The sequence below is a fragment of the Pelophylax lessonae genome (genome assembly GCF_965119305.1).
Source record: "Pelophylax lessonae genome assembly, chromosome: 4".
Lineage (NCBI taxonomy): Eukaryota > Metazoa > Chordata > Amphibia > Anura > Ranidae > Pelophylax > Pelophylax lessonae.
The window spans coordinates 667874016-667899917 of NC_138771.1; the positions used below are offsets into that span (position 1 = coordinate 667874016).

Here is a 25902-nt window from a genome sequence, read left to right on the forward strand (position 1 = left end):
ATTGCGGCATAGTCTGTATCGGTACGTGTGAGATACACCTTTCCAATATTTGGGGCGCATCTTACACCGCCGAGGATTGCAAGGTGCTTCAGTTTGCCTCCTGCCTGTTCCGAACTCCTCCTACTCCTCATCCTGCCTTTAGGGTACAAAAAATAGTAATCGGGGCCTAGTCTGGGTCTGTACGTGTGAGATAGATACACCTTTTGATATCATATTTTCTATTCCGCTATTCAATCTACACCCTTGGGGTAAAAAAAATTAAATTGCGGCATAGTCTGTATCGGTACGTGTGAGATACACCTTTCCAATTTTTGGGGCGCATCTTCCACCACCGAGGATTGCAGGGTGCTTCAGTTTGCCTCCTGCCTGTTCCGAACTCCTCCTACTCCTCATCCTGCCTTTAGGGTACAAAAAATTGTAATCGGGGCCTAGTCTGGGTTTGTACAGGTGAGATACACCTTTTTATATCATATTTTCTATTCCGCTAGTCAATCTACACCCTTTGGGGTAAAAAGAATTAAATTGCGGCATAGTCTGTATCGGTACGTGTGAGATACACCTTTCCAATTTTTGGGGCGCATCTTCCACCGCCGAGGATTGCAGGGTGCTTCAGTTTGCCTCCTGCCTGTTCCGATTTCCTCCTACTCCTCATCCTCATCCTGCCTTTAGGCTACAAAAAATTGTAATCAGGGCCTAGTCTGTGTTTGTACGTGTGAGATACACCGTTTTATTAATTTTTTCCTATTCCGCTATTCAATATACACCCTTTTGGGGTGAAAAAAATTAAATTACGGCATAGTCTGTATCGGTACGTGTGAGATACACCTTTTAAATTTGTTTGGCGCATCTCCTTCCACCGCCAAGGATTGCAGGGCGCTTCAGTTTGCCTCCTGTTCCGAACTCCTCCTACTCCTCTTCCTCATCTTCCCTTTAGGGTACAAAAAATTGTAATCGGGGCCTAGTCTGTGTTTGTAAGTGTGAGATACACCGTTTTATATCCTTTTTTCTATTCCGCTATTCAATATACACCCTTTTGGGGTGAAAAAAATTAAATTTGCGGCATACTTTGCATATTTGACTGTGAGATACACCCGTTGTATTTGTATACTGTTTTTCTATTCCGCTATTTAATAAACACCCTTTTGGGGTAAAAAAAATTAAATTGCGGCATAGTTTGCATATTTGACTGTGAGATACACCCGTGCGATACTGTTGTTGTTTTGTTCCGCTATTCAATAAACACCTTTCTAGGGCAAGATCATAAATTACAGAAATATGAGGAGACCGTCAAATAGGGGCCGTGGCCTGGGTCGTGGTGCTGCTGGTAGAGCTCCTGTTGCAAGGAGAGGACGTGGTCGATCTGTGCCAGCTACACGCACAAGTGAAACACCTTCCTCAAGTGTTGAATAGGCGACAGAACCTGCAGCAGTATTTGGTAGGGCATCATGCGCCTCTAGAAGTGATGAGGCCAGAACAAATAGAAGCGATAGTAGATTGGTTTGCTGCTGACAGTGCCTCCAGTTCCTTCACATTGTCTCCCACCCAGTCTACTGCAGAAAGGTCAGAGTTGGCACCTGCAGCCGATGTCCAACCGTTTTCACCTCACCCCCTTGCAAATCAGGCAAGCAGTCTGAGCCCCAAGTCATGCAGCAGCCTCTTCTTCTTTTTGATGACTCTGTCAGCAGGGTTTCCCAGGGCCATCCACCTAGCCCTGCCCCAGAAGTGGAAGCGATTGAGTGCAGCGATGCCTGACCACTTATTTCTCAAGATGAGTACATGGAAGGACCATCGCAGCACGTCTCCGATGATGACGAAACGCAGGTGCCAACTGCTGCGGCACTCAGAATTGTGGAGACCGACAACGAGGGCAGGGGTGAAGACTGGGTGGAAGATGATGTGGCGGACAATGAGGTCCTCGACCCCACATGGAATGAAGGTCATGCAGGTGACCTGAGTAGTGTGGAGGAAGAGGCCGTGGTCGCACAGAGCCACCAGCACAGCAGAAGAGGGAGCAGGGTGCAGAAGCGGAGCGGCCATGCCCTAGACACTACGCCTGCTACTGCCCAAAGCAGCAAGGGACCGAGCGCACCAAAGCCAGCTCAAAGGAGTTCTCTAGCATGGAAGTTCTTCAGAAAATGTGCTGATGACAGGACACAAGTGGTTTCCACCCTGTGCAATCAGAGCCTGAAGCGAGGCATAAACCTTCTCAACCTGAGCACAACCTGCATGATCAGGCATCTAAGTGCAAAGCACGAGCTGCAGTGGAGTAGACACCTTCAAAATCAAGAAAGGTCTCTGGCTCCTCCTGCTTCCTCTTCTGCTGCAGTCTCGGCCTCTTCATCCACCTCTGTAGTGATACCGGCACCTGCCACCCCGCAAACAGACGATCTGTCAGCAACACCACCACCTGGGTCACCAACCATCTCCACAATGTCCCGTGGAAGCGTTCAGCTTTCCATCTCCCAAACACTTCAGAGGAAGAGGAAGTACCCCCCTACCCACCCGCGATCCCTGGCCCTGAATGCCAGCATTTCAAAATTCTTGGCCTTTGAAATGCTGTCATTTTGTCTGGTGGAGACGCACAGTTTTAAAAGCCTTATGTCGGTGGCTGTCCCACAGTACGTCGTGCCCAGCCGCCACTACTTTTCCAGGCAAGCCATCCCTTCCCTGCACAACCAAGTGGGGGAAAAAATCAGGTGTGCACTGCGCAACACCATCTGTGCCAAGGTAAACCTAACTACCGATACGTGGACCAGTAAGCACGGTCAGGGGTTTTATATCTCCCTAACGGCACACTGGGTAAATGTAGTGGCGGATGGGCCTGAGGCGGATAGCAATTTGACGCATGTCCTTCCACCACCGAGGATTGCAGGGCGCTTCAGTTTGCCTCCTGTTCCTAACTCCTCCTACTCCGCTTCCTCATCCTCTACCGCCTCCTCATCTGGTCAGCGTAACACCTTCACCACCAACTTCAGCACAGCCAGGGGTAAATGACAGCAGGCAGTTTTAAAACTTGCCTGTTTGGGGGAAAAACCACACACCGTGCAGGAGTTGTGGAGGAGCATGGAACAGCAGACAAATAAGTGGTTGCTGCCAGCGAGCCTCAAGCCCGGCCTGGTGGTGTGCGATAACAGGCGAAATCTCATAGCAACTCTGGGCCTAGCCGGTTTGACGCATATCCCTTGCCTGGCGCATGTGCTGAATTTGGTGGTGCAGAGGTTCCTTAAAAACTACCCCGATATGTCAGAGCTGCTGCAGAAAGTGCGGGCCGTCTGTGCGCACTTTCGGCGTTCTCACCCTGCTGCTGCTTGCCTGTCAGCGCTGCAGCGTAACTTCGGCCTTCCCGCTCACCGCCTCATATGTGACGTGCCCACAAGGTGGAACTCCACCTTGCACATGCTGGAAAGACTGTGCGAGCAGCAGCAGGCCATAGTGGAGTTTCAGCTGCAGCACGCACGCGTGAGTCGCTCTGCGGAACAGCACCACTTCACCACCAATAACTGGGCCTCCATGCGAGACCTGTGTGCCTTGTTGCGCTGTTTTGAGTACTCCACCAACATGGTCAGTGCCGATGACACCGTTGTCAGCTTAACTATCCCACTTCTATGCCTCCTTCAAAAAACGATTCGGGCGATGATGGAAGAGGATGTGGCACAGGATGAGGAGGAGGAGGATGAAGAGGTAACATTTCCAAGGCTTTCAGGGCAGTCATTCGCAAGTGGCTCCGAGGGTGGGTTCCTGCACACACAAACGCTAGGGACACAATTGTCCAGCAGGGGCACAGTTCTGGAGGATGAGGAGGAGGAGGAGATGGAGGAGGAGATGGAACCATGTTCACAGCAGGGTGGCACCCAGGCCAGCTCATGGTCATCACTGGTGTATGGCTGGGGGGATACAGAGGACACAGACGATACACCTCCCACAGAGGACAGCCTTTCGTTACCTCTGGGCAGCCTGGCACACATGAGCGATTACATGCTGCAGTGTCTCCACAATGACCGCCGAGTTGCCCACATTCTAACTTGTGCTGATTACTGGGTGGCCACGCTGCTGGATCCCCGTTACAAGGACAACGTACCGTCCTTAATTCACTCACTGGAGCGTGATCGCAAGATGCGTGAGTACAAGCGCACGCTGGTAGACGCGATGCTGCTGGCATTCCCACCTGACAGCGGGGCCACAGTGGAAGCACAAGGAACCAACGCAACCAGGGCACCGCCAGCACCTCAGAAGGCAGGGTTAGCATGGCCGAAATGTGGAAAAGCTTTGTCAGCACGCCACAACAGCAGCTCATTAGTGATGTCGTGAACATAAAATTTGCCGTTCGCGAACGGCGAACGCGAACATCGGCGAATGTTCGCGAACATTGCGAACAGCCATAGACTTTAATAGGCAGGCGAATTTTAAAACCCACAGGGACTCTTTCTGGCCAAAATAGTAATGGAAAAGTTGTTTCAAGGGGACAAACACCTGGACTGTGGCATGCCGGAGAGGGATCACACAAAAAAAAGTTCTTAAAACTTGTAATTTTTTGATAGAGAGCCAATTATTGGAAAAATTAAAAAAAAAATAAAAAATGTCTTTGGATTTAGCATCTGGGGGGTCTAAAAATTGTACCTGTGAAGTTTCAGCTCTGTAGCATGTCCGGAACCAGAAAAAATACGAATTAGGGTTAGGGCTAGGGTTAGGGCTAGGGTTAGGCTTAGGGTTAGGGCTAGGGTTAGGTTTAGGGTTAGGGTTATTTTTATGGCTAGGCTTAGAGGGTTAGGGTTAAGGTTAGAGGGTTAGGGTTATGGTTAGAGGGTTAGGGTTAGGTTTAGTGTTAGGGGCTAGGGTTAGGGTTACGGTGAGATACTTAGGGTTAGAGTTAGTAGCCCTACCCCTACCCCTCTAACTCTAACCCTCTAACCCTAAGCACTAAAAATAACCCTAACCTTAGCCATGACCCTAACCCTAGCCCTAACCCTAACCCTAGCCCTAACCCTAATTCTATATTTTTTTCTGGTTCTGGACATGCTACAGAGCTGAAACTTCACAGGTACACATTTTAGACCCCCCCAGACACTAAATCACACAAAAAAAGTTATTAAAAATTGTCCTTTTTGATAGAGAGCCAATGATTGGAAAAATAAAAAAAAAAATAAATAAAACATTTCTTTGGATTTAGCATCTGGGGGGTCTAAAAAGTGTACCTGTGAAGTTTCAGCTCTGTAGCATGTCCAGAACCAGAAAAAAAAATACAAATTAGGGTTAGGGCTAGTGTTAGGGTTAGGGCTAGGGTTAGGGCTAGGGTTAGGGTTAGGTTTAGGGTTAGGGTTATTTTTATGGCTAGGCTTAGAGGGTTAGGGTTAAGGTTAGAGGGTTAGGGTTATGGTTAGAGGGTTAGGGTTAGGTTTAGTGTTAGGGGCTAGGGTTAGGGTTACGGTGAGATACTTAGGGTTAGAGTTAGTAGCCCTACCCCTACCCCTCTAACTCTAACCCTAAGCACTAAAAATAACCCTAACCTTAGCCCTGACCCTAAACCTAGCCCTAACCCTAACCCTAGCCCTAACCCTAATTCTATTTTTTTTCTGGTTCTGGACATGCTACAGAGCTGAAACTTCACAGGTACACTTTTTAGACCCCCCCCCCCCCCCCCCAGACAATAAATCCAAAGAATTTTTTTTTTTTTTTTAAGTTTTTTTTTTTTTTTTTAAGTTTTCCAATAATTGGCTCTCTATCAAAAAATGACAATTTTTAAGAACTTTTTTTGTGTGATTTAGTGTCTAGGGGTTCTAAAAAGTGTACCTGTGAAGTTTCAGCTCTGTAGCATGTCCAGAACCAGAAAAAAAGATCATTTTTCAGTAGAGCAGGGATGGTGGGAACCCCTTTTACACCTATATGATCTTTTTTTTCTGGTTCTGGACATGCTACAGAGCTGAAACTTCACAGGTACGCTTTTTAGACCCCCCCCAGACACTAATCCAAAAAAAGTCATGCCTGCCACCGTATATATCAGTGGTGGGCACACAGTGGCACTGCAGTGGGTACAGTACACTCTGTGGACCTGACAGTCACTGGCACCCAGGCAACTGCAATAATAAAAAATATTTTTTTTTTCAATTTGCAACAAGATGCTGTGCCACCGTATATATATCAGTGGTGGGCAGTGAACTGTAGTGGGTACAGTACACTCTGTGGACCTGACACAGCACTCACTGCAATTATGACAGAGGAAAAAAAAATATTTTTTAAAATGCCAGGTACTGTGCCTGTGCCACCCGAAATGAGTGTGGTGTGCACACAGTACAGTCTGTGGTGGGTCTGTGGCCTCTCACACACAGCGGGCAGGCAACTGCAGTGTACAATAGATATATATATATAAATAAAAAATACTCAATTACCAGCCCTAAAAAGGGCTTTTGGGGACATATATATAAATAAATAAAAAAAAATACTCAATTACCAGCCCTTAAAAGGGCTTTAGGGGACACTAGATATATATATATATATATATATATATAAATAAAAAAAAATTACCCAAATACCAGCCCTTAGAAGGGCTTTTTGGGGTGCTGTCAGGATGCTGTCCTTACAGCAGTAGTTGACCAAGAACACTGACTAGCAAGACCAGGAACACTGACTAACAACTGTCCCTAGCTTAACAGCAGCAGCAGCAGCAGCAGCAGCTCTCCCTGCTCTCACTAACACACACTGCTTCAGAATGATCTAAGATGGATGCTGCCCTTGCTTATTTATAAGAGGTGGGAGGGTCTGGGAGGGAGGTATGCTGATTGGCTGGAAATGTGCCTGCTGACTGTGAAGTTCAGGGTCAAAGTTTGCCTCAATGATGTATTATAGGGGGCGGACCGAACATCGCATATGTTCGCCCGCAGCGGCGAACGCGAACATGCTAAGTTCGCCGGGAACTGTCCCCCGGCGAACAGTTCTATACATCTCTACAGCTCATATGGAACGTCTTAGCAGGAGGCAGCATTTCAGCAACATGGTGGAGCACTATGTGTTCACACGCCTACATGTAGTGAATGACGGGTCTGCCCCCTTCAACTTCTGGGTCTCCAAATTGGGCACATGGCCTGAGCTTGCCCTTTAGGCCTTGGAGGTGCTGGCGTGCCCTGCAGCCAGTGTATTATCTGCACGTGTATTTAGCACGGCTGGGGGCGTTATCACAGACAAGCGCAGCCGCCTATCCAGAGACAATGTGGACAAGCTCACGTTCATTAAAATGAACCAGACATGGATCCCACGGGACTTTTCCGTACCTTGTGCAGAATAGAGATGGATACCGACCTTACCCAGCCATTGTTATATTTTTGATCTTTCTCACTCTTTTGGGGTGTACCCTAATTTAAAATGACTGAAAAAAAGCAGTGTTGGCTACCTCATCCCCCTCCACCGCCGCTTCCACCTACACCGCCACATCCACCGCCACCTCAACCTTTCTCCTACTCCATATGGGCCTCGTCCTTCACAGATGAAGAAAATTGTTTTATTTTTCTGTTTTTTTTGTTGTTTAAGTTATTTCCCTATCCACATTTGTTTGCAGAGCACTTGCCCTGCTCTTAACTACGTTTTGCTGCCATTTGCAGCACTCTAGCCCTTTCCATTGGTGTTTTAGAGCCATTTTAGTGCCTGAAAGTTCGGGTCCCCATTGACTTCAATGGGGTTCGGTGTCCAGGTAAAGTTCGGAAAAAGTCCGGGACACGGACCCAGACTTTTTTTTCAAGTTCGGCCGAACCCGCCGAACACGGACATCCAGGTGTCCGCTCAACTCTAGTTAGGAGTTCAAAGTCTGGTGGTCAGAAGTGACTACAGGAACAAAGCAAACACTTGTGGTAGAGTAGGCCTAATGATCAGCAAGTGATATGATAACCACCATCAAAGGAGAATGGTCAGACTGGTGGGGTGGAACTGAAGAAGCATAGTCAAGGTTGAGATCCAAGCTGGGGGTCATATACAGGAGGTCAACAGGATGTGAAGCAGAAGCGTAGTCAGGAAGGGAGCCAAGGTCATGTGCCGGAATCAAGAGGAGAAGGCAGGAGAGTGGTCAGGAGGCAAGCCAGAGACATACATGAGCAGTCAGAAGAGTTATTTACACAAGCCAGGGTCACAACAAGAGGTCAAGCAGAGGGATGTCAAGAGGCAGGTTCAGTAATGAGGAATCAAGATAACAAAGGATACACAGGACCAAGGAGCACAGGAATGCTGAAGATCATCCAGCAATCCTCTGTCACTGCTTCCTTAAATATGGTGTTTGGTGCCAGTTCTGGAATTGGACGTGTGCACACACAAGGCGTCTGTGCACATTTATGTGAAAACATCCACCTCCATGTAGGATACTGACATGTGCCAGGTCTGTGTCTTTGTGCATGCACACCTCAGCTCTGGACAATGCCTTGATAAGCTCGTAATGAACTTGGGGACTCCAACAATGAAGTGACTTATTACCTACATCAAGTCTGAGTCTGCTGACTTGGAAGAACGCTCCAGGAGGAACAATGTGAGATTTTGAGGACTTCTTGAATCATTAGTCCCAGCAGATCCAACACTGACTCTCACAACAGCCCCACATTAAATGTCAACAGACGGTAATACACATGGAAAGACCCCCTTCAGGTGATACACATGGTAAGACCTCCTTCAGGTAATACACATGATAAGACCCCCTTCAGGTAATACACATGGTAAGACCCCCTTTAGGTGATACACATGGTAAGACCTCCTTCAGGTAATACACATGGTAAGACCCCCTTCAGGTGACACACATGGTAAGACCCCCTTCAGGTGATACACATGGTAAGACCTCCTTCAGGTGATACACGTGGTAAGACCTCCTTCAGGTAATACACATGGTACGACCTCCTTCAGGTAATACACATGGTAAGACCCCCTTCAGGTAATACACATGGTACGACCTCCTTCAGGTAATACACACGGTAATACCCCCTTCAGGTGATACACCTGGTAAGACCTTTATGGCAGGATCACCAGGGATTATTTACTGATAGCTGCAAATATAAAAATATTGAATTCCATTTCTGTTCTATTTCAAATCTCACTTTCTGCATTGACATTCCTCCTTCAACCCAGTCTGTCCGGACAGTACGGTCACCTGCTGACTTGGCACCATCCACAGGCAGCTTAACTCTTCAATAAGAGGCAGAAGTTGAATAGAACACAATCTCACCTCAAATAATTGCAGTACAGAGAATGTTTTCCTGCTCATTGGAAGTCTAAGGAGACAATGGGGGGATTTACTAAAGACAAATAGACCATGCAGTTACATTGTACATGGGAAGTTTCTCCAGAGCTTAGTGATTGAAGGAAAGCTCTGCTGACTTCCATCATCCAATCATGTGCAAGAAAAAATGCTGCTTCTTTTTTTCTTTGCACGTCATTATTTTCTTTGTTATGCAAGTGAAGCTTCTTGTTATTTCCTTATTTCTGGAGTAACTGTCCTTGCAAAGTGCTCAGTCTATTTTCCTTTAGTAAATCCACCCTATTGACTTTCCTTAACCCCGTCTCTGTGAAGTGCTACCAATGAGGGGACATGGAAGACACCGGGAGGGTCTACATAACACTAAACTCTCCCTTATCACACACATCAACTTTTTTGAGATGGGAATGAGGGACCCCTATTAGCAAAAGTATGCAGGCATAGGACACACCCCCTGACACGCCCCCAAAAGGAGAATTATGCAAAAAAAAGATTATAAAACCCACAAGTGTTTTTACCACTATTATTCCTTTATATTGTTTTTTGGAATTTACAAATGCAGCAATTTAGAAACTGGTGAAAGGTTTAGCACTGGGAGATAAAAAGTGCATTTTATATACAACTATATAGATCAGACCAACATGAGGGACAAATGAGGATTAAAGAGGGACAAAGGGACTTTGTTCCCAATCAGGGACAGTTCCTCCAAATCAGGGACAGCCCCTCCAAATCAGCGACAGTCCCTCCAAATCAGGGACAGTTGGGAGATTTGCTTAACAGGAAGAGATGAAGACATTAAAATCACATTAGAAATAAGTTGCAGTGACCTAAAACCGCCTCTAGATGTCAGCATACTACCAAAAAAAAAAAAAAAGATAACCTCATGCAGTTCAATACAAGACAAAGAAATACATGGAAGTGGGCGGAGCTACTACTATGTACAATATATGAGATTTTAGGTCCCGGTCATATATCGTAAAGTGGGAACGAGCGATTTTTGTTGTGTGATTTTCATGTGACTCCGCGTGTCACACATTGGAAAGCCCATTCACTTCAATGCATGTTTGTTACCCAAAAAAAGCTCCCGCCCCCTTTTTTGGGCAACACAATATATAACCCAATTTTTTTGTATAATGTGAAAGATGATATTACGCCGAGTAAATAGTAGAGGTGCGCATCTTCACTGGCATAGCGATTCGATTTGATTCCACAAAGCATCACGATTAACACCCATGGTTTTAATAAAAAATTCAAGCAGTCATAAGAACTCCATTTTATTTATTTTATCTGTTCTTAAAAATAAAAATAAAAAATCACTGCCTGCATGTAGGAAAGTCTAAACACAGCAGACAACAACTTAAAAAGGACTTAAAAATGAGCTCCAGGCTCCCCCTAAACAATACAGGAGAGAAGCAGAGACCACAGACACACTAGGTCAGAGACTGCAGACATAGTACAGGAGATGGTCAGAGACTGCAGACATGGTACAGGAGATGGTCATAGACTGAAGACATAGTACAGGAGATGGTCAGAGACTGCAGACATGGTACAGGAGATGGTCATAGACTGCAGACATAGTACAGGAGATGGTCATAGACTGCAGACATAGTACAGGAGATGGTCAGAGACTGCGGACATGATACAGGAGATGGTCAGAGACTGCGGACATGATACAGGAGATGGTCAGAGACTGCGGACATGATACAGAAGATGGTCATAGACTGCAGACATAGTACAGGAGATGGTCAGAGACTGCAGACATGATACAGAAGATGGTCATAGACTGCAGACATAGTACAGGAGATGGTCAGAGACTGCGGACATGATACAGGAGATGGTCAGAGACTGCGGACATGATACAGGAGATGGTCAGAGACTGCGGACATGATACAGAAGATGGTCATAGACTGCAGACATAGTACAGGAGATGGTCAGAGACTGCAGACATGGTACAGGAGATGGTCAGAGACTGCAGACATGGTACAGGAGATGGTCAGAGACTGCAGACATAGTACAGGAGATGGTCAGAGACTGAAGACATAGTACAGGAGATGGTCATAGACTGAAGACATAGTACAGGAGATGGTCAGAGACTGCAGACATGGTACAGGAGATGGTCATAGACTGAAGACATAGTACAGGAGATGGTCAGAGACTGCAGACATGGTACAGGAGATGGTCATAGACTGAAGACATAGTACAGGAGACAGTCAGCAGGTAAGTATGATATCTTTTGTATTTTATAGAAAATAATAATAATACCCATTAGTATCACTTTAACAAATCATTGGCGAGTGTTTTGGCAGAAACTTCTATAGAATATCGGCCACCAATGGGAGAAGAAAGGAAGGCGTTCTCTCTTCAGGTATACTACATGCAGGTAAGTGGATGTTTCCAGGTGGGGAAGTTTATAGGGAAATCTCAGGAAGAACTAGAAAGAAAAAAACCCCAATGTGATCGGCACACAGTACACAGACTGGAGGTACAGCAGAGGGGGGGTGGGCCACTTCTATGTACTCACCCCTCCCCCTCCCTTCAGAGCTCATTTTCTGAAGCAGACTCTGTCTCATCCCAGGGATGTGATGATAGCTGCAGCCATGGCTGTGCCATGTATGGGGCACTTACATTTTTTTTTTAATTATTATTATTTTATTTATTTATTTATTTTTACACTGTCCTTTTCATTTTTTTTGATCACTTGATTGCTTTCATTTTTTTTTATTTATTGTTTCATTTATTATTTATTTATTTTTATTTTATTTTGTATCAGTTTTACTCCTATTGCAAGAAATGTAAACATCCCCTGTGATAGAAATAAAGGATGACAGGTCCTCTTTATGGAGACATCTGGGACCTCAAATCTCTCCTCTATCTTTGAAAGGAAAAAATTACAAAAAAAAAAATATATATATATATTTTTTTAAATAGTTTACTTCTGCTCTAGACCGGAAGTGATGTCATAACGTTGCTCCAGTCCTCCTAGATCATAGAGATGTTCAGGGACAGTCTGGTCTCTGTTCACCTTATATGTGTGGTGCGAACACCATATACATATGCGTGCGTTATTTACACATGTGTTTGCTTCGGACTAAGAGGAAGGAGGGATGGGGCGCTTACATTTTTTTTATTATTAATATTTTATTTATTTATTTTTACACTGTTCCTTTTATTTATTTATTTATTTTGATCTTTTAAATTTTTATTATTATTATTATTATTTATTTATCTATTTTTTTAAAATTTGTTTTATTAACCACTTGCCTACAGTGCACTTTCACCTCCTTCCTGCCCAGACCGATTTTCAGCTTTCAGCGCTCTCACACTTTGACTGAGAATTACTCATGCAACACTGTACCCATACAAAAATTGTGTGCTTTTTTTCACACAAATAGAGCTTTCTTTTGATGGTATTTGATCAATACTGGGTTTTTTATTTTTTGTGCTATAAATAAAAAAAGACTGAAAATATCGTGAAAAACGCATTTTTCTTTGTTTCTGTCATAAAATTTTGCAAATTAGTCATTTTTCTTCACAAATTTTGGCCAAAATTTATACTGCTCCTTATCTTTGGTAAAAATAACCCAAGTAAGTGTATATTATTTGGTCTTTGTGAAAGTTATAGAGTCCACAAGCTATGGTGCGAATCATTGAAAATTGATCACAGTTGATCACACCTGACGTACTGAAGGCCTATCTCATTTCTTGAGACACTAAAAAGTCAGGAAAGTACAAATACCCCCCAAATGACCCCTTTTTGTAAAGTAGACATTCCAAGGTATTTAATAAGGGGCATGGTGAGTTTTTTGAAGTTGTAATTTTTTCCCACAATGCTTTGCAAAATGAAGATTTATTTATTTATTTTTTTACAAATTGCCGTATTAACAGGTTATTTCTCTCACACAGCACATGTATACTTGCAAATACACCCCAAAACCCATTCTACTACTCCTCCTGAGTATGGCGATACCACATGTGTGAGACTTTTTCACAGCCTGGCCACATACAGAGGCCTAACATCCAAGTAGCAGCGTCCGGCATTCTAGGAGCATAAATTACACATATAATTTCCTGATAACCTATCGCACTTTTGAAGGCCCTGGAGCACCAGGACAATGGAAACCCCCATAAAATGACCCCATTTTGGAAAGCAAACAGCCCAACGTATAATTTTTGAGGCATAATGAGTCTTTTGAATATGTCATTTTTTTCCACAAGTTTTTGGAAAATGTGGAAAGAAAATGAAAACACATTTTTTTTACACAAAGCTGTCCATTTATGCAATATTTCTAACACATAGCATGTACATAGCAAAAATTGCACCCCAAAATACATTCTGCTATTCCTCCTGAGTATGGCGATACCACATGTGTAACACTTTTTCACAGCCTGGCCACATACATAGGCCTAACATCCAAGTAGCGCTTTACACAAAGTTGTCCATTTATCCACTTTAAGACTGGGCCTATTTTTGACACTTGGTGTTTACAAGCTAAAATCATTTTTTTTGCTAGAAAACTACTTGGAACCCCCAAACATTATATATATTTTTTTTAGCAGAGACCCTAGAGAATAAAATGGAGATCATTGCAATATTTTTTATCACACCATATTTGCGCAGCAGTCTTCCAAATGCGATTTTTTTGAAAAAAATTCACTTTTTTGAACTAAAAAATAAGAAAACAGTAAATTTAGCACAATTTTTTTCCATAATGTGAAAGATAATGTTACGCCGAGTAATTAGATACCCAACATGTCATGCTTCAAAATTGCGCATGCTCACAGAATGGCGCCAAACATTGGTATTTAAAAATCCCCATAGGCAACATTTTAAAAATTTCTGCAGGTTACTAGAGGAGGTCTAGGGCTCAAACTATTGCTCTCGCTCTAACGATCACGGCGATACCTCACATGTATGGTTTGAACACCGTTTACATATGTGGGCGGGACTTGCGTATGCGTTTGCTTCTGCGCGCGAGCTAACGGGGACAGGGCGCTTGAATTTTTTTTTTTTCCTATTTATTTTATTTATTATTTTTTTTATTTTTACACAGTTTAAAAAAAAAATGTTTTGATCATTTTTATTCCTATTACAAGGAATGTAAACATCCCTTGTAATAGAAATAGGCATGACAGGTCCTCTTTATTGTGAGATCTGGGGTCAAAAAGACCTCACACCTCACAACTACACTAAAAAAGAAAAAAAAAAAATTGTTGAAAGAGGAAAAAAAAAAAGAAAAAAAAAAAGCGGCCCTTTAAACCGGTTGCTAGGCAACGTCTTTTGACGTAGCTCCGGTCCTACAAGACCATAGAGTCGAGTGAGGGCCATCTTGCCCTCACTCGACTTCCTGTCTCTGAGGATCCGGGACCGGATAGTTTTTCCCGCTGCCGGCGGGTCTGGTAAGCTGGGAAAACGTCTGGGACGCGGCAGGAGGGGGGGGGCACCTCTTCCCCTGCACCGTAAGGGTAATTCCGCGGCGAACCTGCCACTGGGACCCCCCTTATCTGAAAGCCGACCGCCCGCTGTTTCAAAAAATACCGGGGTTATGGGGGCTATCTGCTGCCATAACCCCAGTATTTAGCTTTTAATGGCCGACGCATATAGTCGTCAGGCGGTCAGTAAGTGATTGCATGTATATGGCAAACAGGTGACGATGACTGATGGGGTGACAGGTGACGATGACTGATGGGGTGACAGGTGACGATGACTGATGGGGTGACAGGTGACAATGACTGATGGGGTGACAGGTGACGATGACTGATGGGGTGACAGGTGATGATTATTGTTGAGGTGACCAGTGACGATGATTGATGGGGTGACAGATGACAATCACTGACGGGGTGACATGTGACGATGATTGATGGGGTGACAAGTGACGATCACTGATGGGGTGTCAAGTGACGATGATTGATAGGGTGACAGGTGACGATGACTGATGGGGTGACAGGTGACGGTGATTGATGGGGTGACAGGTGACGGGCGATGGTCACTGATGGGTGACAGGTGACGGGCGATGGTGCACGGCGGTACTGATGGCAGTCTCTGGTGACCGGTGAACTTTAGGCTACGTTCACATGTGAGCATAGCGATCACGGGCAGAATCACTGCGATTCTGCCCGTGATCCAGAAATCATTGCAAATTGCGGGAGGCCTGTGCGTTGCCCGTTTTTTGCAATAGCACCCCAAACGCTGTGCGATGTTGCTGCGATTTCTGCCTGCTGAATCGCGGTATCATCGCACAAACACAAATGACGCCCCAAAGAAACTCTTGTACCTTTTTTGGGCATCATGCGTTGTTTGCGCGATGTTACCGCGATTCGGCAGGCGGAAATGGCGGCAACATCGCACAGCGTTTGGGGTGCTATTGCAAAAAACGGGCAACGCACAGGCGTCCCGCAATTTGCAATCATTTCCGGATCGCGGGCAGAATCACCGTGATTCTGCCCGCGATCGCTGCGCTCACATGTGAACGTTATGGGTGTCAATTTCTGGGCACTGATGAGGTGACTGTTGGGTGACAGGTGACATTGGGGGGGGGGGGCTGAGGACTGTGTGGGGGGACCTTTATTGGTGTGATTTTTACTTTGTGACATGTGTACAGAGCAGTAACTCACTATTTCTAGCTCTTCTCCCCTCACACTGGAAGCTGTATGAGGAGAGAAGAGCTAGTAACACTGAGTTACTGCTCTTTGTTTACATTTTGTGATCGGCTGTGAATGGATTCACAGCCGATCACATAGTAAACAGTCACTGTCAGTGACTGTTTACTACTGCCGGTGACAGCTGTGTTCCTACGGAACACAGTGCCACCGACATGACCGCGCTGCGCGCTCCCGATCGTGCATGCGCGGTCATCTCCCGGGCGCCTCCATTGTGATCGGCTGTGTCATTGGAACACAGCCGATCACGTGGGAAACAGCCATGCCTATTGGCTGTTTCCCCCCTGCCGGTGACCGGCTGTGTCCCGGGGACACGCCGACACCGGCAGTGCACGGCGGCGCGCCCGCGATCGCGCGCCTGCCCTGCATTTCCTGGGTCACGTCATATGACGTCCGCCCAGGATAATAGCCGCACCGTCCCGCCGTCATATGACGGTGGGCGGGCGGTAAGTGGTTAATATTGCCAAAAAATGTAAAAATCCCTTGTAAAAGAAATAAAGGATGTCAGGTCTTCTTTATGGAGACATCTGGGACCTCAAATCTATCCTCTACCTTTGAAAAGAAAAGATTACAAAAAATAATAATAATAATAATAATCTTTTGGTTTAAAAATAAATAAATAAATAGTTTATTTCTGCCCTAGACTGGAAGTGACGTCATGACGTCGCTCCGGTCCTCCTAGATCATAGAGATGATGGGGGACAGTCTGGTACTCTGTTCACCTCTATGTCCAGCTGTTTGAACCATCGGATTGCAGGGATACCTCACATGTGTGGTGCGAACGCCGTTTACATATTTGTACGTGACTTACATATGCGTTTGCTTCTGACTAGGAGGACAGAGGGATGGGGCACTTTAATTTTTTTTCTTATTATTATTTATTTTATTTATGTATTTCTTTTTACACCACCCCTCTATATTTTTTATTTATTATTTTTTTTTAATAACTCGCTTAATTTCATTTTTTTTTTTGTATTATTAATTATTTATTTATTTATTTTTTACACTGTCCATTTAGTTTAGTTTTTTTTTTTAGTTTTTTTATTTATTTTTTATAACTTTTATTCCTATCGCAAGAAAATTAGACATCCCTTGTAATAAGAATAAAGGGTGACAGGTCCTCTTTATGGAGCGGTCCGGGGTCTCTAAGACCCCAAATCTCTCCTCTACCCTTGAAAGCATCAGAAAAAAAATACAAAAAAAATAAATAAAAACATTTCCTTTAATATCAGTGTACGGCTCCATTTACATATGTGTGAATTGGATGCATGTTGAGGTGCATCAGATTGTCATGAGGTGTGAATGAAAGCGTCTTTCTATGGATGGGGGTCACATACAGTGTGTGCGGTGCAGCGATATAAAGAGTCCTGTGCGTTTTCTGAGCACTGCGGTGCGGTTCAGATGGGAATTCCAGGCTCATTACCTTCTATGGAAATCTGAATTCCATCCAAAAAAAAAACAGTTTGGGGTCCCCCCAAACCATACCAGGCCACATACCCTCAACATGGGGGGTCCCTTTTTTTCATCAGACTTAGGGGTCTGGTATAGACTTTGGGGGGGACCCGCACTGTTTTCTTTTTACATTTTGGCATGGGGTTTCCCTAAAATCTGTACCTGACCTGAAAGGGCCTGATATGGATTGGGGAGGGGGGGACCCCACACTGTTTTTTTTTTCCATGATTTTTCAAATCATCACCTGAATTCCTTTAAAAAAAAAAAAAAAACAGCCCCCCCCCCAATCCATATCAGGCCCTTTCGGGTCAAGTACAGATTTTAGGGGAACCCCATGCCAAAATTTAAAAAAAAATGGTGTGGGCCCCCCTTCCCCAAATCCATCAAAATCCATACCAGACAAAATAAAGTCCCCCCACCCACAAAGCCCCCCCATGTTCAGGGCATGCAGCGTGGTAGGCCAGGAAATAAGAGGGAGGAGCGAATGGCTCCTCCCCCTCCTGAACCATACCAGGCCACATGTCCTCAACATGGGGGAGGGGTGCTTTGGGGCAGGGGGGATGTTTTATAAGACATAACAGTCTGGTATGGATTGGGGGGGGGGGATCCCATGCCATTTTTATGTTGGTATAGGGTTCCCCTTAAAATCTGTGCCAGGTCCTTAGATCTGATAAAAAAGGGCCCCCTTGACCCAATGCACCCCCCATGTTGGAGGCATGTGACCTGGTTTGGTTCAGGAAGGGGGAGGGGCTCTCTCATCCCCCTTCCTTTCCTGGCCTGCCGGGCTGCATGCTCAGATAAGGGTCTGGTATGGATTGGGGGACCCCACGCTGTTTTTTTTTTCATGAATTTTATTGCCGGCAATGTTTTTTTTTTCCTTCAGCTGTCAGTGGGGGGGGGGGGGAGCCCGCTGACAGCTGATGAGTCATCCGTTGTTAAGGACGTGGTGTCCGTCTTCCCGGCCGCTCCCTAACAACCAGCTAATGGTGAAAATGTCTGTGGCCGCCGCCTCCAAACATTCACATCTGAACCGCATCTACAATGTCAGTTGAAGCGCTGAACAGCTGATTAGGAAATTTGCAGTGACAACCAGTGGCGGATGGTGCATTGGGGGTGCGGCCTGGTGTGGTCTGGGGGGGGGGGTACGGTGCGGTCCATCTGACGCCCCCCACCCCCTCCCCCCTAGTAGCCACTGGGGACAACAGAGGGGAAATTTTCACCCAACGTGTGACCTTATCCTTTTCACCCAAAGTGTGATTGTACTGACTGGAGGGGTCAGGAAGAAGATTGCTTACAAATAATGTGTTGGTGGGGGAAGATTAGATATTAGTGTGTATGTTGGTGTTTATTGGACGCTCCCAGTGTCTGGATCGGGGAACTTTTGGGGGTTTTACAATAATTTGTGTTTTGGGTGTTTGGGTGTTGGGTGATTTCTGAGACTGCAATACATTGTGCACCCCCCTCCCCCCCCCCCAACCATACACCCAATGACACCCCCCTCCCCCAGCCATACACCCCATGACACTCCCCATCTGTGATCCCTCCCCCAACCATACACCCCATGACAACCCCATCTGTCATTCCTCCCCCCTCCCCTCCCCCAACCATACACCCATGACACCCCCATCTGTGATCCCTCCTCCCTCCCCTCTCCCAACCATACACCCCATGACACCCCCATCTGTCATCCCCCCTCCCCTCCCCCAACTATACATCCCATGACACCCCATCTGTGATCCCTCCTCCCTCCCCTCCCCTCCCCAAACCATACACCCCATGACACTCCCCATCTGTGATCCCCCTCCCCTCCCCCAACCATACATCCCATGACACCCCTATCTGTGATCCCCCCTCCCCCAACCATACACCCCATGACACCCCCATCTGTCATTCCTCCCCCCTCCCCTCCCCCAACCATACACCCATGACACCCCCATCTGTGATCCCTCCTCATTCCCCTCCCCCAACCATACACCCCATGACACCCCCATCTGTCATCCCCCCTCCCCTCCCCCAACCATACATCCCATGACACCCCTATCTGTGATCCCCCCTCCCCCAACCATACACCCCATGACACCCCCATCTGTGATCCCTAACACACAGTTATTACCAGGGATTCTTTTTCAGGAAATAGGTGCAAGTACTCCCTCCTTCTGAATCCCCCCCCTTGTCTCCACCCCTTACCCAACCTCGGAAAAGCAATAAAATAGATCCTCTACAGTCAGGAATTGGGGGGGCACACCAGTTTTCTTTAAAATTTTGGTGTGGGGTTCCCCCTAAAATCCATACCAGACCCAATGGGCCTGGTATGGACTGGGGGAGGGGGTGGGGTTGCCCCATGCCGTTTTTTACCAGCACTTTTTTTTTTTCATTCAGCTGTTAGCAGGGGAAACCCGTTGGCAGCTGATAATTCATCAGTTGTTAAGGATGCTGCGGCTGGCTTTCCGGCCCCGCTCCTTAACAACCAGCTTACACTGGGCCCTGATTGGGCAAAACTTTGACCAAACAGGGCGCAGTATGCACTGTGGAGCACTCAATGCGTTGCAGGGTGTTCACCGGGGAGAACACCCTGCAAATTTGGGTGTTCATCGGGGAAAACACCCTGCAAATTTGGGTGTTCATCGGGGAGAACACCCTCCAAATTCGGGTGTTTATTGGGGCGAACACCCTGCAAATTTGGGTGTTCATCGGGGAAAACACCCTGCAAATTTGGGTGTTCATCGGGGAGAACACCCTGCAAATTCGGGTGTTTATTGAGGCGAACACCCTGAAAATTTGGGTGTTCATCAGGGAGAACACCCTGCAAATTCGGGTGTTCATCGTCAAGGAGAACACCCTGCAAATTCGGGTGTTCATCGGGGAGAAAATCCTGAAAATTCGGGGGTTCATCGGAGGGGGGGGGGCCACCCTGCATATTTGGATGTTCATCGGGGAGAAGATCCTGCAAATTCGGATGTTCATGGTGGGGGGGGAACACCCTGCAAATTCAGGTGTTCATGGAGGAGAACACCCTGCAAATTTGGGTGTTCATTGGGGAGAACACCCTGCAAATTTGGGTGTTCATCGGGGAAAACACCCTGCAAATTTGGGTGTTCATCGGGGAAAACACCCTGCAAATTTGGGTGTTCATCGGGGAGAACACCCTCCAAATTCGGGTGTTTATTGGGGCGAACACCCTGCAAATTTGGGTGTTCATCGGGGAAAACACCCTGCAAATTTGGGTGTTCATTGGGGAGAACACCCTCCAAATTCGGGTGTTTATTGGGGCGAACACCCTGCAAATTTGGGTGTTCATCGGGGAAAACACCCTGCAAATTTGGGTGTTCATCGGTAAGAACACCCTGCAAATTCGGGTGTTTATTGGGGCGAACACCCTGAAAATTTGGGTGTTCATCAGGGAGAACACCCTGCAAATTCGGGTGTTCATCGTCAAGGAGAACACCCTGCAAATTCGGGTGTTCATCGGGGAGAAAATCCTGAAAATTTGGGGGTTCATCGGAGGGGGGGGGGCACCCTGCATATTTGGATGTTCATCGGGGAGAAGATCCTGCAAATTCGGATGTTCATGGTGGGGGGGAACACCCTGCAAATTCAGGTGTTCATGGAGGAGAACACCCTGCAAATTTGGGTGTTCATCGGGGAGAACACCCTGCAAATTTGGGTGTTCATCGGGGAAAACACCCTGCAAATTTGGGTGTTCATCGGGGAAAACACCCTGCAAATTTGGGTGTTCATCGGGGAGAACACCCTCCAAATTCGGGTGTTTATTGGGGCGAACACCCTGCAAATTTGGGTGTTCATCGAGGAGAACACCCTGCAAATTCGGGTGTTCATCATCAAAGAGAGCACCCTGCAAATTTGGGTGTTCATCGGGGAGAACACCCTGCAAATTCGGGTGTTTATTGGGGCGAACACCCTGAAAATTTGGGTGTTCATCAGGGAGAACACCCTGCAAATTCAGGTGTTCATCGTCAAGGAGAACACCCTGCAAATTTGGGTGTTCATCGGGGAGAAAATCCTGAAAATTCGGGGGTTCATCGGAGGGGGGGGGGGGGGCCACCCTGCATATTTGGATGTTCATCGGGGAGAAGATCCTGCAAATTCGGATGTTCATGGTGGGGGGGAACACCCTGCAAATTCAGGTGTTCATGGAGGAGAACACCCTGCAAATTTGGGTGTTCATCGGGGAGAAAATCCTGCAAATTCAGGGGTTCATCGGGGGGGGGGGCCACCCTGCAAATTTGGGTGTTCATCGGGGAGAAGATCCTGCAAATTCGGATGTTAATGGTGGGGGGGAACACCCTGCAAATTCAGGTGTTCATGGAGGAGAACATCCTGCAAATTCGGGTGTTCATCGGGGAGAACATCCTGCAAATTCGGGTGTTCATCAGGGAGAACATCCTGCAAATTTGGGGGTTCATGGGGGGAACACCCTGCAAATTTGGGGGTTCATTGGGGAGAACACCCTGTAAATTTGGGGGTTCAGTGAATGGATGAACAGGCAAATGTTTGGCTCCAGCTCATGCTCGGGTTGAACCGTTCACCCATCCTTACTTATGTTCAGGGCTGCTGTTATAAATCACAGGGCCCTGTACTACGGATACTGTTGAGGGGGCTTTGGGGAAATTTCAGGGGTTCAAACAGACTGAGACTCACCGTTGAGACTGAAGTGAAGTAAACTGAAGTAAAGTAACAATGTTTACTATGCTTCATTTGTGAATGGACACAGTGTGTGATCAGTACCGATCACTCCCTGTGTTCATTCAGAAAAGAAAGGGGACATATTTATAGCCCCCCTGCTGGTAGCAATTGCAGGCACTAGATCCCAGTTAACACACAGCAGATGATGTGGATCTGCATTGCTAGACAACGTGATTGATGATGGATTTACAACCAGGGACATTATTGGGAGATTTTCATTTCTTTAATAAAGGACTTGTCAAATATTTGAGTGTCTTTATTTTTCCCTGCATAGTTCCCGCACCTCCAGCACTGGACAAATGTTGATGCTGACTGCTAGGGGATCTGATATCTCTGTTCGGGGATCAGTTTTTGTGTGAGGGTCGATTGTTCCTGGGCGGTCTTAGATTTGTAGGAGGGATCTACTATTGAGGGAGAGGTCTATTTTTGCCGGTTGTTGGAGGATCTATTGATGCTGACTACTGAAAGGTGTATTGATGCTGGCTGCTGGAAGATCTGTTAATGCTGCTGGGGGGTTGGGAGGGGGGGGCTAATACCCTGCGGTGGACCTTTTGTTGCTGGGTGCTGTGTTTTGGTGTGGGTGATCCATTGTTGTTGTGTGGGGGATCTATTGTTGCTAGGATGAGGTCTACTGTTGTGTGGGGTCTAATTGTTGCTCGGCTCAGATTTATTGTTGCTACATGGGATCTATGTATTGTTGCTGGGGTGGAGTCTATTGTTGTGTGGCTGATCTATTGTTGTTAAGGTGGGGTCTGTTGTTGTTGTTGTGTAGGTCTATTGCTGCTGGGGGGTCTATTATTACTGGCTGCAGGGGATCTATTGTTTCTTGGGTGGAGTCGGTTGTTGCTGGAGGAGTCTATTGTTGTGTGGGGGTCTGTTATTTCTAGCTGCAGGGGATATATTGTTGATGGGGTGGACTTGGTTGTTGCTGGGGGAGTCTATTGTGTTGTGGGGGGTCTATTATTACTGGCTCCAGGGGAACCATTGTTATTGGGGTGCAGTCAGTTTGTTGCTGTGGGAGTCTATAGTCGCTAGGGGGAATCGGTTGTTGCTGGGAAATCTATTGTTGTGTGGGGGGTCTATTGTTGCTGGGGTGGAGTTGGCTGTTGATGGGGAATCTATTGTTGTGTGAGGGGTCTATTGTTGTGTGGGTGATCTATTGTTGCTGGGGGGGGGTCTATTATTGCTGGCTGCAGGGGATCTATTTTACTGCTTTTCTTGTTATCAGTAACAAATTCCATACAAATGATTTAGCACCACAAAATTATACTTGGCTCTGTATTCTCTAAAAGGGGCGGTAGTAGGAGGTGGGTAGGGGGTGTAACCAAGGAATGGAACTCAGAGGTGGGTAGGGGCAGAGACAAGGGGGGACTCAGAAGGGGAGTTCCTATACCTATTTTTTGAGAAAAAAAAGCCCTGTCAGTAAAAGACCCCCTGCAACAATAGATCTCCTAGGAACTAGGAACCATAGACCCCTCCTTAAACAGTAGATCCTTCCCAGCAACAATGATTCACCCTTCTCACTCCAGCAACAATAGATCTTTCACCAGCAACAGTAACCCCCCCCCCCCCCCCCAGCAACCAGAGACTCTCACAACAATAGATCCCCCAGCGGCCATAGATCAACCAGCATCAGAAGACCCTCCAGTACACTCTAGTACCCCTTTCCATTACATACATTGTGTGGGGGAGGGGCTGGAACTGTGTTCCCACTGGAAAAAAGGCGATTATTACACTCCGAACTTCTTCTTCTTCTTTTATATGGAAACCCCCCATGAGCAGCTCCTCCTAATTCTCTTCTCTTCCATTATTTTCTCCTTCTACCGTCCCCCTTTGTAGTGTAAATCACGGCACACCTTGTTGGTGCTCTATTAATCCTGAATAATAATAATAATAATAATAATAATAATAATAATAATAATAATAATAGCATTAATAATAATAATAATAATAATAATAATAATAATAATAATAATAATAATAATAATGATAACAACAATATTAAAGTTCTTTAGCATTTATTTTATTCATGTAGTTTATGGACATTCGACGCTAAAAAAGAAAATATTAAAACTTTATTTTTTTGTCTTTTAAATGAATTATGAGTGTAAATATAAACAATCATGGGGGCGTGTCTTATTCTGACATCACAAGGATCCTGAATAAGTAATCTGAGAGCTGAGCTCAGCCTCGCCCTGTGCAGACCAGTTCTAACCGGTTCAATTGTATTTCTAGCTCCAGACTTTCAGTTTCGTTTCTCTTCTGCTGTCAGCGATGGCGTCTGCAGATCTGAGAGCTGAGCTGGAATGTTCCGTCTGTCTGAACATTTATACAGATCCTGTAACCCTGAGATGTGGACACAACTTCTGCCGGGTCTGTTTTGATGGTGTGCTGGATACACAGGAGGGGTCTGGAGGATATTCCTGTCCTGAATGCAGAGAGAAGTTTCCGGATCGTCCTGCACTGCACAGGAACATAACACTACGTAACATAGCAGAGACTTTCCTGTCTACTCAGCCAGGTCAGGAGGAGTCCGGGGTCTTCTGTACTCACTGTGTGGACTCTCCTGTACCTGCTGTTAGATCCTGTCTACACTGTGAGGTTTCTCTGTGTGATAAACACCTGAGGGTCCACAAAAAGTCCCCAGAACACATCTTATGTGACCCCACCTTGTCCATGGAGAGCAGGAAATGCTCCGTCCATAAGAAGATCCTGGAGTATTACTGCACTGAGGATAAGACCTGTGTCTGTGTGTCCTGCAGTTTGGCTGGAGAACATCGAGGACACCAGGTGGAGATGCTGGATGAGGCTTCTGAGAAGAAGAAGGAGACACTGAGGAATGTTCTGCAGAAACTTCTGACAAAGAGAGAGGAGACGGAGGAAAGAGTCCAGAGTCTGGAGGAGCACAGGAGGAAAGTAGAAGAAGAAGCAGCTGGTGACACCGAGAGAGTCACTGCCCTGTTTAGAGATCTCAGAAGACGTCTGGAAGACCTGGAGAAGAGAGTCCTGAGGGAGATCTCCGGGCGGGCAGAGCGGATCTCCATCTCCATCCGGGATCTGGAAATAAAGAAGGAGGAGCTGTCCAGGAAGATGGTGGACATTGAGGAGCTGTGTAACATGACGGATCCACTGACTGTCTTACAGGAATCAGACACAGGTGACTTGTGTGATACTGAGGATGGAGATAATGAGGACAGAGAGAGACATGAGGAACTCCTCCATGATGGAGGGGGTCTGGGTGTGGCGGGGGTCTTACACACAGGTTTATCTGATATAATAAGAGAGGTAAATGTATACTTCTATATACAGGGAGCTGCAGACATATTACTGGATGGAAACACAGCTGCAATTTCTGTACAGATATCAGATGACAGGAAAACTGTATCCTGGTCAGATATAAACCAGAATCACCCAGAAACACCAGAGAGATTCCAGGATTGGATTCCTCAGGTGATGAGCAGTCAGAGTTTCTCCTCAGGGAGACATTACTGGGATGTGGATGTCGGGGGGTCAGAGATCTGGAGAGTCGGGATGTGTTACCCCAGTATAGACAGGAGAGGGAGGGAGTCACTGATTGGAAATAATAAGAAGTCCTGGGGATTGGACAGGTTTGGTAATCAGTATTCGGTGATACATGACAGTGATTGGACCCCCTTACCCACCAATCTCTCCAGTAACAGAGTCAGGATATATCTGGATTATGAGGCCGGGCGGATCTCCTTTTATGATCTGTGTGACCCGATCCGACACCTCCACACCTTCACCACCACCTTCACTGAGCCCCTCCATGCTGGGTTATATGTATTGGAAGGTTGTATAAAGATATGTGGGGGGAGGGGGGAGATGTGAGGACTCCGCCCACAGTCTGGTGA

General features: G+C 46.2%; 1 protein-coding gene across 1 annotated transcript in view; it reads left to right on the forward strand.

Moving 5' to 3' along the window:
- LOC309553086 (uncharacterized protein) overlaps window positions 1-25902 on the forward strand; it is a gene marked incomplete at both ends in the record, with an annotated part of 111974 nt that overhangs the window by 14380 nt on the left and 71692 nt on the right. Inside the window, 1 exon segment of the mRNA XM_082253985.1 lies at window positions 25639-25875. Coding sequence (XP_082110111.1) covers window positions 25639-25875 — 237 coding nt within the window.